Source organism: Hippocampus bargibanti, linkage group LG12 (assembly GCF_051943395.1).
Source record: "Hippocampus bargibanti isolate YZ-2025 linkage group LG12, ASM5194339v1, whole genome shotgun sequence".
NCBI lineage: Eukaryota > Metazoa > Chordata > Actinopteri > Syngnathiformes > Syngnathidae > Hippocampus > Hippocampus bargibanti.
This window is the reverse complement of record NC_142745.1, coordinates 7,367,976-7,385,305: the sequence shown is the minus strand read 5'-3', so window position 1 is coordinate 7,385,305 and position 17,330 is coordinate 7,367,976. Positions and strand designations below refer to the sequence as shown.

At 38.5% G+C, this 17,330-nt stretch overlaps 1 protein-coding gene across 2 annotated transcripts in view; it reads left to right on the top strand.

Annotated features, from left to right (window-relative positions):
* The window catches only part of LOC148890258 (inositol 1,4,5-trisphosphate-gated calcium channel ITPR1), a 60,069-nt gene extending 45,145 nt beyond the window's left edge, over positions 1-14,924 (top strand). For both annotated transcript variants that reach the window (XM_089011091.1, XM_089011090.1), the window contains 9 exons: positions 1,151-1,326; positions 2,287-2,451; positions 2,694-2,883; positions 2,975-3,067; positions 4,881-5,020; positions 6,288-6,453; positions 10,202-10,362; positions 11,902-12,063; positions 13,034-14,924. In XM_089011091.1, coding sequence (XP_088867217.1) covers positions 1,151-1,326; positions 2,287-2,451; positions 2,694-2,883; positions 2,975-3,067; positions 4,881-5,020; positions 6,288-6,453; positions 10,202-10,362; positions 11,902-12,063; positions 13,034-13,120 — 1,340 coding nt within the window. In that variant the 3' untranslated portion in view covers positions 13,121-14,924. The remainder of the gene's footprint in view (positions 1-1,150; positions 1,327-2,286; positions 2,452-2,693; positions 2,884-2,974; positions 3,068-4,880; positions 5,021-6,287; positions 6,454-10,201; positions 10,363-11,901; positions 12,064-13,033) is intronic.
* Positions 14,925-17,330: the final 2,406 nt, after the last annotated feature.

The following is a 17,330-nucleotide window of genomic DNA, read 5'->3' as shown; positions in this document are numbered from 1 at the left end:
CCTTCAGATGACTTTCCAGACCGCTTTGAGTCACCAAGGAGTCGTCATCTTTGGAAGTGTGAATGCCGGAGTCTGTATTTTGTTTTGATTTCCATTCAAGAGAGAGCATGAGTAACGTCTTACCGTTTTCCCCACTTCACCCCTTCACACCAAGCATCACGTGAAACGGCAATATACCCTCACTCGGTTTTAATGAGCATTTTTATGGCACTTTGGCCTTTGCCCTCTTGATCCACGTCACACCAAGGCACACCTATATCGTGCAAACAATCTGTCCTCCTTTGCGACTGGCTTTTACAATGAAGTTATAACAGCAGGAGATCTAGGTCACCGTGTTCTCCTGCCGCACATATATACATAGAGTACATCCGTACTTGCGTGCCTGACTGGCTTTTTGACAAACCGCTTGGCTTAATGTAACCCGTGTGCAGGCGCTGCGGGCTTGCCGCATTCTTGGCTGACAATTTAATTGATGCCTCTGAAATTTGAATCTAAACAACTTCCTGTCTCATCAAGAAAAGCGTAATGCGCAGCAAATGTCATTACGAATACCGTATATGTAAATGACGCTCCCTGTTCTGTCCCGATGAAAGTATTTTTAGAGATGGCTGTTATGTAAGTGGCACCTGTCACATGAGCTCTACATGGGTTGGGAGGGAGAGAGAACGAGAGGAGGGTGAAGGCGGCCAAGATAGCCAAGGAAGGAGGAAAGAATTTGGGAAAGGGATGGAAAAGGGGGGTTGACCAATCTGCTTTTCCATTTTTTATTTCCTTCAGAAATGCCCCATTTCCCCCGTTTCTTTGTGCAATGCAGACCCGCCTCATGTGGCGATGTGTCGTGTCGTCTCTCAATAAAAAGCCCATCTCGCACGCTCAAGCGCTCTTAAACAAAATGTATGTATCGTACCATCAACTCCGTTTAGGTATTACGTAAGCGAGTCTTGTCGAGTTCATTCCCGCTAATGAAGGCCTCTGGGTTTCCTACGAGGTAAAATCCGGTTTCATGTGTTAAACCATTCAAGTTTCAAGCTGCAAACTTGCAATGTCAACATTTCGTTGTGATGACTCTTGCATATTTAATTCACACTGGGAGTTTGCTTTGGAAGCAAGTCAGCAGTTTGGCAATTAAGTTGGCATGAATCCCTTCTAGGAATGTTGGACACTCACCTGTCTGCTTTGCTGTGGATGGGAGTGTTGGCAACTCTCCTTATTGTCATCATCATGCCCCAACCGCTGGGTATCCGAGCCCTTGTCATCGTCACAATCCTCCGCCTCATCTTCTCAGTTGGCCTGGAACCGACTCTGTTCCTGCTTGGGGCCTTCAATGTGAGTCGTCTGCCATCCTTACGCCATTGAGCAATTATTTTCTGCATTTCCCCCACGGATAAAAAGGTACTTTATCCGTCTCACCACGATGGGATGCAGAGCTTTCAGCCGCTCTGCTCCCAAACTCTGGAATTCACTCCCACCCAACATCCGTAATATTGACTCCCTCCCTATTTTCAAGGCTCATCTCAAAACCCATTTGTTTAAAATTGCTTTCAGTGTCTAATTCTCTCTGCTATTTTATTATTTATCATTTTACTTATGGTTTTATTGTTATGTGCTGTGTTCTATTGTTTTTATTGTAAAGTGTCCTTGGGTGTTTTGAAAGGCGCTTGAAATAAAATGTATTATTATTATTATTATTATTTTATGAACTACTAGATCAAGGGTGTCGAAGTCATTTTTTTGCCGCGGGCCACATTATATTGAATAAATATTTTTCAAATCTGAAGTTAAAAAGAATGGCTATTATTGTGGTTTGCGTGGAACAATTTGAAATTTTGTTTCGGACTTTAGCAAGCATCATGTAATTTCACAAGTTTAATTTGCTTTCGCGGGCCGAATAAAATGATGTGGAGTACCACATTTGGCCCCAGAGCCTTGACTTTGACACCAGTGCACAAGATGATACATTTCTTAGCAGGGTCTGGCTTCATGCATTTTGCAGATGCACCCGCAGCAGAGTGGTGACAAGTGCTTGATATTTCACTATAAAAATACTTTTTTTAGCATTCAAATTGTGTCATATATTGTTTTCTTTGTTTTCTACTCACAAGGCCACTCTATTTTTTTCTTTTTTAAATGTTATACTTTTACAGCTCGTTGTTCCTGACTGAGGTCATTACGATTGTCTTGATTGTAAAAAGCTTTGAGTGACACTATGTCATGAAACAAGATAAAGTCGGCATACATCCTTTCATTAAATCATTGGTATTATAACCAATACTATCTTTAATCCAGGTGTGCAATAAAATCATCTTCCTGATGAGTTTTTTGGGCAACCGCGGCACCTTCAGTCGGGGCTACAAAGCCATGGTGATGGACTTTGAGTTCCTCTACCACTTCATCTACTTGCTCATCTGCAGCCTCGGGGTGTTTGTTCATGTCTTCTTCTACAGTTTGCTGGTGAGGACGCACACTGCACACCGATGCATATAGAAGACTTCGTTTTAATACCTCACTCTTTGGAGAAATGTAGACGTTGCTAAACCATAAGGAAAACCGTATGCATAAGAACAGTATCTAATTGTGGCTTTCCGTCACCTTTTCCATTTTTGGATGGTTTAATTGAAAATTTACATCGGACACATTGACACAAAATGTTTTTTTTTCTTCTTCCAACTGATATTTCACGTTTTCTTTTGTAGTTGTTTGATCTGGTGTATCGAGAAGAGACCTTGCTGAATGTCATCAAGAGCGTGACTCGCAACGGACGTTCCATCGTGTTGACCGCCGTGCTCGCGCTCATCCTGGTCTACTTGTTCTCCATTGTCGGTTATATTTTCTTCAAAGATGACTTCATCCTGGAAGTGGATCGCATTCCCAATACGACATTGAGTGAAGATAGTCTTAAAATTCTCCTCGGAACGGTACCATGCCTGTGGTTTCCATTCCTGCTAGCTCACGTTTGTTGCCACCTTCTGTGCAGAAAATGGAGCCAGCATACCCAATGAGTTTCTGTCAACTAAAATATGTCAAGCTGGAGTTGATGAAAACTGCACTGCTGGGAGTGTGCATGAAGGTAATACCGCAACAGTGGGGGTTCCTCTGGGCCTTTTGTTAAGCAGTGACTTAACTACTATTCAAACCCCTCTTCTTATTATTTCTTTTATCAAGCCAATATTTCAATTACTACAGCATTTTACAGTGTATAGGGTGCTCCCAAAAGCCTTAGTTTTCTTCAAAAGATTTCCTTGCGCCATATACACAGTGCCTTATATGTGAAGTAATGTTGAGCCACAACAGTTCTAGCAACGACTCAATTTCCCCCTGTAGAAGAAGTAGTGTCGCGTCTTATATTATGGTTTGCCTTATATTTGGAAAATGTATATATATTTAGATATATATTTGGAAAACTATTCATTCATTGAAGGTGCGCCTTGTATATGGAAAAGGTTTTGAAAATACCGTATTTTACAGTGTGTAAAGCGTATGCAAAAGCCTTTATTTTTTTTCAAAAGATGACTGTGCCTTATACGCCGGTTGCGCCTTATATGGGAAGTCATAACAGGTCTGGCAACTACTGTCAGCAGCCACTGACTCCATTTCCCCCTGTAAAAGAAGTAGCGCATAACCTTAGCCTCTACTGTAGCGTCTTATAACGTGGTGTGCCTTGTGTTTGGAAAACTTTTATATATTTATATATTACATTTAGAAAACTTTTTTCATTTGTTGAAGGTGGACCTTATCGTCTGGTGCGCCTTACATATGGAAAAAGTTTGAAAATACATCATTAGGAGTGCGCCTTAAACTCCGGTGCACCTTATACACCGCAAAATACGGTATTCACAAATCATAATTTATGAATTAGAAAGAAATATGCAATGTGAGTGGCAGATGGAGAAATGGTGTCGAAAGAAGTTTGTGTTTAGGAGTTATGGTCACAAGCAAGCAAAATGCAAGCTGCGTGATGTCATTAAAATAGAACAGATGCCGTTTGTATGATTTGTAGCACAACAGTCATTGATCCTTCTCGTGACTACATCCGCATCACATGCCGTTTGACCCTGATGCTTCACATTTGACCTCACTGACTCATGTGACATTGACGTGTGAGCATGTGCTAGTGGAATTCAGGGCTGCGTGTAAGCGAAAACAAAAAGAAACTTAGCAATGAGCAGTGGTGTCCTTTTAAAATAAATAAATGAGAAATGTAAAAATTATAAGGGGTGCTTCCTGCTGGTTGCACAACCTTTTTAAATTATTGTAACTCATAAGTGGCTCCAAACCAACACTGAACTGCCTGATCATTAAAAAATAGTGGGCCAAAAACAAAACGCGTCTTTCGTGCGCTATCACCATTTGACCATGTGCTGAAATTCAAGTTGTGTTCGTGACCCGAACCTTATCTACCTGACCTGTCTTATCAATACAGATAAACCATTCAAAAATGCATTTGCTTAAAACATTGTGGTTGAACAAAACATTTTTGTTTTGACTTGTTCCCCACCTTGAAACGCAATATTGTATGTAAACACGGTTTTAATTTAAACAAAATATCAAATCAGCCATGAGGAGAACTGATTAAACGCTAATCGGAATTCAGTATTTCTCTAATAAATAAAGTCAATATCAATGTTTGTATGTCATAGCAGCTGTAGAGACAGCTTTAATTTTGTTAAGTTCTACAGTCTGATTTTATTGATAAATATTGTTTTTCATAACTCACTTTGACAGCTTTTTCCACACGGCCAACATTTGCTGATGCATTTTTTTTACAAAGTGGACTAAATCGGACGAGGTTTCCTCCTACAACACATAAAAAAGTCTTCTTCCGCCTTATTGTGTTGGAATAATTGTCAGGTCGTTCTGTGGCCTCTTTTGTGCTTCCTCAGATGTGGACAGTGACGATTTGCAGGATAGCGACATGGAGCGGACCTGTGACTCTCTCCTCATGTGTATTGTCACTGTTCTGAGTCACGGCTTGAGGAGCGGAGGGGGTGTAGGCGATGTTCTCCGCAAGCCTTCTAAAGAGGTGTGTGCAGTTTACGTGTGTGTATGTGTGTGTCATGTGAGTTGGCCCTGGAACAGTTCTGGTGTCAACTACGCCAGGGGGTTGGTCATATTTTTCTGCAGCTGTTAACGTAGAACCACGCACTTGGCGCTGAATTCAGACTCAAAAGAAGCTGCGAAAGCTGACTTATAAAATACAAAATAGACGATGTGAAAAATATGTCCACTCCAGTGCCAGGGTTTTTGTCATTGTCACTCAAATTGCAGGACCCACAGAATATTGAGTTTTTGGATTTTTTCCTAAATATTCAAATCAGCGTTAGAAACATTAGACTGTCTTCTTTCATCGGAAAGTAAGAGTTAATTCTTAAGTGATAAGGGTCTGGAGTTATCTGAGCTTGAAATGGGGGCGCCAGTACAAAATACAATACAATACATACAGATTGACTTATATAGCGCTTTAACAACAGCTGATTATTATTATTATTATTATTATTATTATTATTATTATTATTATTATTATTATTATTATTATCAGCACACCCAGCAAGAAAATACAAAACCCGAACAATGTTCGGGAATGGCCCTCCAAGCCACACTTTTCGATTCCCGAATAAGAATAATAAGAATAATACATTTCATTTATAAGGGCCTTCCAAAACTCTCAATGTTACTTTACAGTCACAGGATAAGTTTTTCTGTAAATCCTGGAATGGTAGTGAATGACTTAAGCGCCGCTTTGCAAAACACGAAAAACAGGACAGTATCGTGGCTGAGGATTACAAGAGTTCATAACTGCCCTAAATCAGAGTAATAGCTTTTTTTGGTTATCGACTTTTTATCTCTGATGGCTGTGTTTCTCATTAATCCATGTGTTAATTACTACATCTATGATAGCAATAATCAAAATATTACTGCCTGTTTTTTTTTCTTGCCAGCATGTGTTTTCTTTGGGGTGCACAGTAGGCATTTTGTTGATCAGAACCATTTGGCTAATAACATGTCGTGTGTCTTGAAGAGATTACCTGGCTTTCCCGCCATCTGTTGCATCTGGCTGGTTACATCTTCGCTCTTGTATTTCAGCATTCATAACAACCAAGGTCAACCTTGTTTTAATCTCATTCCGTGTGTAGGCTTATGTAAAGGTTTGACCTTTGGGTCATACACTCAGAAGATACCATCTTGATAGAAAATGAGATCATGATCGTCATTTCAAAAGCCATTCGTATCAATTGCAGCATTAACATCAACCCACTGCTCCCATTTCACTCTTTTCGTCTTTTCATCAGGAGCCACTGTTTGCTGCCAGAGTGATATACGACCTGTTGTTCTTCTTCATGGTCATCATCATCGTCCTAAACCTCATTTTTGGTGTCATCATCGACACCTTTGCTGACCTGAGGAGTGAAAAACAGAAGAAAGAAGAAGTCTTGAAGACCACCTGCTTCATATGTGGTGAGACCACTTAAACCGAGCTCTTTATGCGCTCTACGTGATTCAAAACATTGAAAGAGAAACCAGTGACAGGAGCATGCGAGACGAGAGAGTGTGGATTCCTGGGTCACGGTTTAAGCATTTGTCACCTGCAAAATCAATGAGTGAACGGTTGCCATCTGAGATAATATTTCTCAAAATGTGGTCCGAATTCCACTGGTGGTCGCCCCCTCCTAATTGAGAGGTTGAATGTTGCATGGTCAATTTCTTGACCATCATTTGTATTTTTTTTAATATATATATATATGTGTGTATATATATTATAAAATGTTAATTTATATGCAATATATAATATATATGTATATATATATATATGCATTTTTGTGCTTCATAAAACATTTATCTTTGTAATTTGGGGGCCTTGGAACGGATTAGGGCATTTACATGGAAAACGCGTCTCAACTAACAAAACTGTAAGAGATTTCTTCCACAACCAATTAATTTCATAAGTAGAGGTACCAATGTCATATGATTGTGTAGCTCATTGTCCTGCAAGTGCAGAAAGGAGTTATCCCACTAACTTGTTAATAATTAATGCAGTTTAACAACACTGAAATACGTAGCAAGTCTTACATTTCGTGAGCGCTGCCGTCTGTGATAAGCGGCACTTTTAAAACTTCTCCTCAGCTATTTATCACTGATAAACTTGCGCGCACACAAAGACAGAAAACACAATCGTCCACACTTAATTCTCAAAATAAAGGCTAAAGGCAAGGGAGATAAGATGTCTCGCCCCTCTTGACCCATTTTGGATATCTTTGGCAATTGTTCAACTTGTCTACCGGATTTTCCTATCAAATTCTGAATTCTTCTTTGTCTCCTACTCGCAACAGCCATCTTGGAAAAACAAGTTACAATGTGAAGGCCTTTAACATATTACTATTTTTAAAATTAAATACGTTTTTTTTTTTTTAATAAATGTGAAGCAGTCCAGAAATGAATGGGGCACACCATTAAAAAAATAGAAAAAAAACACACAAAAAATATGGCTGACCAAAAAAAAACTGTCATCCTTCACATTGAAGGCTGATATGGAACCAGAATCATGGTTAACAGCATTTAACCGTCTTACAAAACAGAAACCAAGAGTATCTAATGGCTCCTTACTCAAAAAGACATTTTCTTTCTTTCTTTTGAACAAATAATATACTGTATCTTGACTCTTAAGTATAAAAAACATATGCTCAAGGAGTTTCTTAATGCCAATTAATCATACGCAACAGACCCAAATATCAAATGTGAGATTGTGAGCAAGACGTTGCTGACTTATGAAACCAAATAGGATGACTGAGAGTCACTTGAGAGTGCAACGATGGGCTCCCTTTCGTCTCCTGTTCCCGCGCCGTTCCTCTGGAAACCGTAGAGACGGCAGCTGCCCCTGTGGCCTGGCCTTATTTAACATGAGTGAGTCAGAGCTGATGGCTGCCTTGGTGACATAACGCTGTTCTCATTTCATATGCTTAACATTCGCCGCGGCTGCCTGACCTGAACACACGCTGATTATTTGGGACCGATAATAAGCTGATCTGTAAAACCTTTTTTTGGATTCATAAAGCAGATTTGAAAAAGCAACGACTGTCCGTTATTATATTAAACATATGACGCGAAGAAGCAAGCTTGCGTGTATGTGTGTGAACCTGTGAATGTGTGAGAGTGGTATGGAGACAATTATGGAGGTGCTGGAAGAAAGCCTTCATGGGTCAGCCTTTGCAAGAACCAATGAAAAAGGAGCTGCATTTTTATTTTTGAGCAGGGGGGGGGGGGGGTGACATATTTACTCTGAAATTAAAAACCTAAAATGAGATCAAACATACCAAGAGGGAAATTTGGGAGTGGGTCAAATCACATGAGTTGAACTGTGGAGGTACTCTTGTTGTTATGTTGGATCCTTAAATCTTTCATCTTGGATGGAGATCACATTGGAATATTTGTGTGGAGGGGGGGGGGGGTCATTGGAAGTGCTGATGAAATCGACTACTTCATTTCACAAATCCACTTTACATGGAAGATTTACATGCTCTGAGTGTGTCTTTATTTTCGTATTCCCCCAAAGGCCTTTTGATGGACTCTCCTCCACACAAAGTCATCCAAACATGAATCTTTCATGACGGAACAGAGCGGTCCCGTTTGTCAAATTATTCTATCGCATTTGGAAGGATAAAACTGCCCAAAAAAATGATTGTCTAAAATGAAAAATGCAATGAGTTACTAGGTCATATCCAATCCTTATTCTTATCCAGTCGCCATTTTTTATAAACATTTTATCCTGTCGCGTGTTATCACATTTGTGATAGTCACTTTCTTGTTATTTAAACACTGACGACAGTCAGGGTTTCCTTGAAAAATGATGTTTTGCTACAACCTCAAATGCAAATTAATGATGAAGAGCAGAACGGGTAATTTAATTTTTATTTATACAACTACTAGACAAAATGCCAGCCATTTTCAAACCCTTTATCTCCTGTATAAATATGCACCTGGGATTGAAAATCGTGATTCTGAAAAGGCATAAAAATAAATTACCGGAATTTCTGGTTGTATAAGGCGCATCCAAAAACCTTGTTTTTCTTTGACCCTGCGCCTTATACACAGGTACACCTTATATGTGAAGATATATTGAGCTATTGCAACTCCTTCTTGATTGAGTGAATGTAAGAAAGTAAATTTGCAGTTGACTCAAACAATCAGTTATCCAATAAAATTGACCTAAGATGATTTAGATCACGGGTGTCAAACTCATTTTTGCCGCGGGCCAAAAGTACTTGTCAAATTTGAAGTAAAAAAAACAATGTCTGTTATTGTGGTTTACATACCACAATTTGGTGAAAAGGTTTCTTCAGCTGTCATCTGTACTTCTTTGAAAGTGTCGGACGTTTTGCTTCTCATCCAAGAGGCTTCGTCAGCGAACTAAAATTTTGCTGGTAGCTCTGGCTCTATATATATATATCCCTACTGTCCAGAGGTGGCAATGCCAGACCTCTGTTATGATAGGTCCCTGCTCTAAGGTTGGATGGATGGATGTACCTTTATTCGTCTCGCAGTGGAGAAATTTACATTTCACAGCAGCAAAGTTATAGGGGGAGCAGAGGACTATATCCTGAGGCTACACTGATTACTTATATTGTCCTGAATGATTAATGTCTACGACTGGCCTGATTGCTCTGGTATCACCTTATCAGCATAACTAAGCCTATGTGGTAACAAACTCTGAAGTGTGTTATAAGCACGATCCAAATTAAACCTCACACCACCATGGTGATTTAGTGAAGGGTTTTGCTGTTGTATAAAAATAGATTATTTCACTCCCCTTTTAAACCATATACAGTAAAGTCTCGTTATATCGATATTCAAGGGAGTCCGAAAAAATATCGATATAACCGGGACTATCGATATATCCAACCCTGTTTGCATGCAATTTTCTCCGTGCGTGCATAGAAATAGTATCGATATAACCGGGACTATCGATATATCCGATATCGATATAACGAGACTTTACTGTATTTTCCTTTGCTAAGATTTTAACCTCATTGTCGTCAAATGAGTCGTTGCTAGCTTTTAGGTGCATATGTATTGCGTCATAGAATTTCACGCGTTTCATTTGCTTTCGCGGGCCGAATAAAATGACGCGGCGGGCCAGATTTAGCCCCCGGGCCTTGACTTTGACACCTGTGGTTTAGTTGGTTCCTAACTTTATTGTCCTCCTCTACAGGCTTGGAGAGAGACAAATTTGACAACAAGACGGTGACGTTTGAGGAACATATTAAAGAGGAGCACAACATGTGGCATTACCTCTTCTTCATCGTGTTGGTGAAAGTCAAAGATTCGACTGAGTACACGGGCCCCGAGAGTTACGTGGCTGAGATGATCAAGGTAAACCAACTTAAATAGCAGACACTCCCGCAAACCACACATTCACTTCCTAAAATAAACTAGGACAGGCTGCGTCGTGTGCCAAGGCTGTCTCAATGCTTGAAGGCTGCCATATGTTTCCATAAAATGATCGACATGGATGAATGCAGATTCCCACAGTGTGTATTTGTACGCCACGGCTGCTTGTACACAAATAGCAGTTTGACGTCTTGGGTGTTTCCTGTTGTTATTGTATTGTTGGAAGATCGCAAAAATAATGCAAGCGCGTGAAGCCAGAATTTGAGGTGGAAACAGCTCTTATTGTAATGAAATACAATTTTACATCTATCCATCTATCCCTCCATCCATCCATTATCATAATAATACATTTTATTTGAAGCGCCTTTCAAAGCGCTCAAGGACACTTTACAGTCATCGACAAGCATATGTACTATAATAAATAAAATACAATCACAAATAGAATACAATAAATAATTATTATAAATAGAACAATCATAAATAGAAACAAGAGAAAGAGCTACACAGAAAATGCAATTTAAATAGGTGGATTTTGAGATGGTATTTGAAGGTGGGAAGAGAATCGACGTTACAAATGTTAGGAGGAAGTGAGTTCCAGAGTTTGGGGGCAGAGCAGCTGAAAGCTCTGTCCCCCATCGTGCTGAGACAGGCAGGCGGGGGCGCACAGAGGTGGAGGGAGGAAGAGGATCTGAGGGAACGAGAGGGAATAGAAATTTGAAGAAAGTCAGATAGGTATGGGGGGGCAAGGTTATGGATAGCTTTAAATGTATAAAGAAGAATTTTAAAGTTGATTCTATTATCTATTATCCATGTATTATTTATCTATTTATTATTTATGTCTGCATTTATGTATTTAATTATTTATGCATTTGATTATTTTTCTATTTATTTTTCCCGTGTATGTATTTATTTTTCTATTTTTGTATTCATTTATTTTTTTATTTTTCTATTTATTTTTCAATTCATTTATTTTCTATTTATTTATTTTTCCATTTATTTATTTGTTGGGTTATTTATTTTTCAATGTTTATTTTTTATTTGTCTTTCTATTTATTTATTTTCTATTTATTTATTTTTCCATTTATTTATTTGTTGGGTTATTTATTTTTCAATGTTTATTTTTTATTTGTCTTTCTATTTATTTATTTTCTATTTATTTATTTTTCCATTTATTTATTTGTTGGGTTATTTATTTTTCAATGTTTATTTTTTATTTGTCTTTCTATTTATTTATTTATGTATCTTTTTATTTATCTTTTTATTTATGTATTTATTTATTTATTCATCGTTCTATTTGTTTATTTATTTATGTATTCATTCATTCATCTTTCTATTTATTTATTTATTTATTTATTCATTTATTCTTTTGCTTATTTGTGCCGGCACAGGTTAATTGTGTTTTTCTCCAGGTGCACTTAATGAAGTAACCTGTGACTATTGAAACAAAATTATTATTTTTATTTATTATTATTATTATTATTATTATTATTATTATTATTAAATTATGTATATTTTGAAAAGGAGCACAACCTCGACTGGTTTCCAAGGATGCGCGCCATGTCTTTGGTGAGCAGTGACGCAGAGGGCGAGCAGAACGAAATCAGGAGTCTGCAGGAGAAGTTGGAGTCCACCATGAGGCTGGTGGGCAACCTATCCGGACAATTGACTGAGCTCAAGGAACAGGTAGAAAATGAGTAAACAGTAATTTGGAATGCAAAATAAAGTTCCACGTGTTCACATTAGAAATGTTTTTTCAGTGAGAACCACACACACGTGCGCGCGCACACACACGAGCATGCAAACACGCACGCACACGCGGCCACTTTTCAACAAAATGTCAGAATGTATTATTTAAAATAACTTTGTGATAGTACTCACCGTTAACATGAATGCTTTTCCGTTCCTCGTGATTGGTAAAAATCCAGCCAAACGATCGGAATGAAAGTCAACTTGGCGGTTCCATAGGCGAAGTTACTGCTAGCTAGCCTGCACATGGCTCATTAGCTTCCACACTTGCTATCTGCAATATACTTCTCGCAGAAGTATATTGATGCTAACGTTAACATGGGGCTTAAATTGTCACTGATATTCAGAATCAGAATCATCTTTATTGCCAAGTATGTAGAACACACAAGGATTTTGTCTCCGGTAGAACACGCCGGTAGAATTCGACTGTTTCATTGATGGTATTGTTTCATTGCAAATTAGAATCAGAACCTTTTCTCTCCACAACGGCGAATCCTCCGGTGCATTCAAGCTGAAGTGCACTCGTTGAGCTCATTTAAAGGGGCATTTACCTTTTTCAACTTGACGGCCAATATCATCCAATCAAAATTGCGCTTTCCGCCAACCTAGGTCAGTGTCATCCAATCAAAATTGCGCTTTCCACCAACTGCAGCCCAACAGGAAATAAACAGCGAAAAAGCGAGAATATGTATTTAGTTTTTTCGGCGAGCCATATGCAATCATCAAAAGAGCCATATATGGCTCGCGAGCCATAGGTTCCCGACCCTTGCTCTATTATATCATATGATAAAGGGTCATCAAGGGCTTCAACAAATACAGTATAATGGCTGACACTGTTCATCCTCAGCATCTAACCTCCATATTGTAATGCCCGTTCACACTTTTAAAATGCTTTTTTTCTGTGCAGATGACGGAGCAAAGGAAGCAGAAGCAGAGAATTGGTCTGCTTGGTCACCCGCATAACATGAACGTCAACCCCCAGCAACCAGCTTGAGGTTCTTTTTTATATATATATAGTACTTTCGATTTTTCATTTCTTCCAAAGAAAGACCAAAATGCGCCGTTGAGCAGTGTGCATTAAAGTTGAGGAAGTACAATGATTGTATGACTTCATCGGGTACTCTTGGTTTTAAGTACAATGCAAATGTGAAGCGAAGCTTATCGGAGTATTTTACTCGTTGTCTGGGGAGTGTGTTTCATGTCCATCAAGTGCCTCAGAACCTGGGAAGCAAACCATGTTTGGTTTAAGTGATGAAAACACGGATTTTAGCTTGACTGCCCTTTGGGATTCTACTAGCATGTTGTCGCTAAGGGACAGTCCCTTTCATGTGACCTTCTATTGGAGTTTTTCCTCCCCCACCAGCAAACTCGGGTTATGATTTTGCTGATTCACACGTTTGGTTAAACTTCACATGCATGTTAATGTACAGCGATAAGTGAACTTCACAACATGCCTGTCTCGGAAAAAACATGTTTTGGGATTTGGGATCAACTTTTATATTTATAATTGTTTGTACAATCATTTTTTTTAAACAAAAAATGAAATCACAGAGTTTACTGCCTTTTTTTACTGAGTGAATACACATGCTAAACTTTTTTTGTTGATCAATTCCCTCCGGGCTAGTTTAATAAGATTATTGACTGCAGTGCTCTTAAAGGACAACCGACGTCTCCGGACAAGTTGTGTCCATAATTTGTAAAATGGCTTCAAATGACTTCTACTTAGCGTATTTTACAAAGATTCCACGGCATATAGGTATATTTTACATTTTAAGACTCGTGCTGAATATTCAGGAAGTCTTGCTTTTTGAGTTGGTGACGAGTCAGTACGTGACGTCACTAAAGGACCGCCCTTGACTGTAAAAAAGACGCATTGTAGCGGTCCTTCCATCACGTCAATGTATTTTGCTGGACTTGTTTGGTCTGGGGACCTTGTGTTGCACCAAAAGCCGCCAGAAGAGGGGGTCCAAGCGCCATATAAGGAATTTATCAGCCTGTGGAAACAGAGGTGGCCACAGGAGGTTCGCCATTTTGTGCCTCTTTTTTGGGTGAGAGATTTTCCCCCAATGTTGCCTCAGAATGGCACAAATAAATTCTTTAATCGATTGCAAACATGTATGCTTTCCTCTTCAGAACTATTTGAATCATATTCATAACTGGATGTGTAACAAGAAAGCATATTCTCAGAATCTGAAGCCATTGTTTTGATTCACTAGCAATGCAAGACGTCTTGGCGTGACGTCATGAACTGGAGGCGGGACTTTCTGAAAATGCCCAATTCGCAGCTCAATTTTTTGCAGATTTTGGACACTTTAAGTCATTTTTATTGCCGTTTTGCATTTGACTAAAAATATCATACTGTGTGTTTTGAGTATTTTAGATGCTATAAAACGTTTTTCTGATGTCAGTGAAAAAACAAAAAAGTGACGTTGGTTGTCCTTTAAAACTTGTAAGTCATGTAACTTCCGCACTGTTGCTGTGCTCAATGTAGGATAAGCTAAATGCTTATTCTTCCCCAAAATATGTAGCGACGTTTGTTTGGATCTATTTTATCCTTTGCACATATATAATTAGCCCCCGTCAAATTAATTTTATCCCGCACACTCATCTATACCATCTTTTATTTTAATTTTTTTGGACACTTGTTGATCGCCCCAGAAGACTGAATGTGATTTTGATGCGAGGTTAGCTAAGAGGAATTTTGGAGTGCTGCTTAACCAAAACATTTTCTAAGAAGTGGTTTGTTTCTGTATTGTACATTTGTTTGGGTTTATTTAAATAAACAAGCACATAAAACACTCCGTGAAATGTTCTTTTTTTAAATAAAGCAATTGTGCACAGTATGAGATCACCGATAATTAAATAAACTTTTTTTTTTAGCATCGGGAAATAAGTGTTACAGATTACAGAATTGCCTATTGGTGGTGGCTTCTTGCGCGGATTGTTTAACCACTTCAAATAGACTGTAAAAAAAAGGTGTAAAATTCTGATTCGATCATCATCCACGTCTCAATAGAAAAACTTTGTTTTTCTTTAACTCAATTCACTGCCTTTCATGAATTTATACAGGAATTGAAAATATGATGTCGAGCGCTATTCCTGAATTTGTTCAGGTTTTCTTTTTCATACTTGGGTGCCGATAAAGTGCTGGCCATGGCCTCAGGCAATGTTTTCCCTTCCACAAGGGGGCATCATTTCTCTTTTTCCATGTTAGCGCTTTGTTTTCGATTCAGCTGTTTTTAAAGCCCTATACAAACCAATATGTATGTCTTGCATTGTTTTTTTTTTTTGACAGCCGCCCCCATTTCAAGCTCATATAACTCCAGACCCATATAATGTATGAATTAACTCCTGTCTGACCAAAGAACAGAGTGTAAGCTTTTTTGCGCTGCATTGAATGTTTATGCAGTCCTCAAACTCGACATTCTGTGGGTCCTGGAATTCAAGTGACAATGACAAAAACCCTGGCACTGGAGTGGACACATTTTTTTTTCACGTCTGGTAGTGAATGAATTAACAAATAGCACACAAATAATTATGTAACCGCGCTATTACTGAACACAACTCATAAAGGGGACAGTACAATGTGGAAGCGTTTCTATTTGGAAAGGAGGCACAGCCAGTTTGTAACTTTTGACAACTGGTTCTACCTCATTTGATTGAATCAAAAGTTTCCTGTACGGTACTTGCAAATCAGTCCTGCACAACAGTTTGAACCAAGTTTTTAGCAATATTCATGGGATGTCTGGTATGAATTGCTTTCTTGAGAGCATGCCATTGCAATCCACTCTGATTGACATTCGGAGTCTTACACTTTAGATGGCGTATTTCTTCTGTTCTAGACATTGAGTTGTTAATTTGCGTCCTTTTGCGTCATTGTCCTCTTCTGTCAGCCAAATGCAGTATAACTTCAATTGGCAGACAAATCACCTTCACTTGCCATGCAAGATGACTTGATAAACTTGGGAATTCATTTTTCTGCCAGCGTTAGCAATTCGTCCAAGCCCTGGGGTAGTATTGCAGTTCCGAACCATTCCACCATACTCGATGAGGTTTTGACGTTGGTTTCTCTCCACACATAGTGTTGTGTGTTCCTTGCAAACATATCATGCAATGACATTAATTCTTGTTTAATGTTCTTCTTGTCATGGGTTTGCCAACAGTGTTTTAAAAGGGTTTCAGAGAATCCAATAAGTCCTTAGCTGACACTCTTGGATGGGTGGATGGATGGATGGATGGATGGATGGATGGATGGATGGATGGATGGATGGATGGATGGATGGATGGATGGATGGATGGATGGATGGATGGATGGATGGATAGAGTCATCTTCTTAGGACAAGAGTACAACAACACCACTGAACTTCTTCCATTCATAGAGAAACTCAGACTGTCTTAGTGTGTGGCATCGTTCACATCAGTCAATGCTTCTTCGAAATAGAAAAATCCAACCTGATGTGTGTTTTTACATGTCATAGCAGCTTTAACTAAGACCTCCAATCTCATTAGTTTGATTGGACTTTAGGTTGACTGCCTCCCGACTCCGGATGTGCTCTTAGAGGGAGGAGTCATTAGTGAATGGGTTCACGTACAGTACTGTACTTTTCCCACGCTGGAGTATGAATAGTTACATGGTGTGTCCAATAAAACACGGATAATAATTATGTAGTATATTCAATTAAATTATATGTTACTGATATAGATAGATTGTCAAAGATAACATTTGATCTTGATAAATTATTTTCTGGTCGTTCAAGGGAAATAGTATTATATTTCCCGTAGCAGACTAATGTGTATGTATGTGTGTATGTATGTATGTATGTATGTATGTATGTATGTATGTATGTATGTATGTATGTATGTATGTATGTATGTATGTATGTATGTATGTATGTATGTATGTATGTATGTATGTATGTATGTATGTATGTATGTATGTATGTATGTATGTATGTATGTATGTATGTATGTATGTATGTATGTATGTATGTATGTATGTATGTATGTATGTATGTATGTATGTATGTATGTATGTATGTATGTATGTATGTATGTATGTATGTATGTATGTATGTATGTATGTATGTATGTATGTATGTATGTATGTATGTATGTATGTATGTATGTATGTATGTATGTATGTATGTATGTATGTATGTATGTATGTATGTATGTATGTATGTATGTATGTATGTATGTATGTA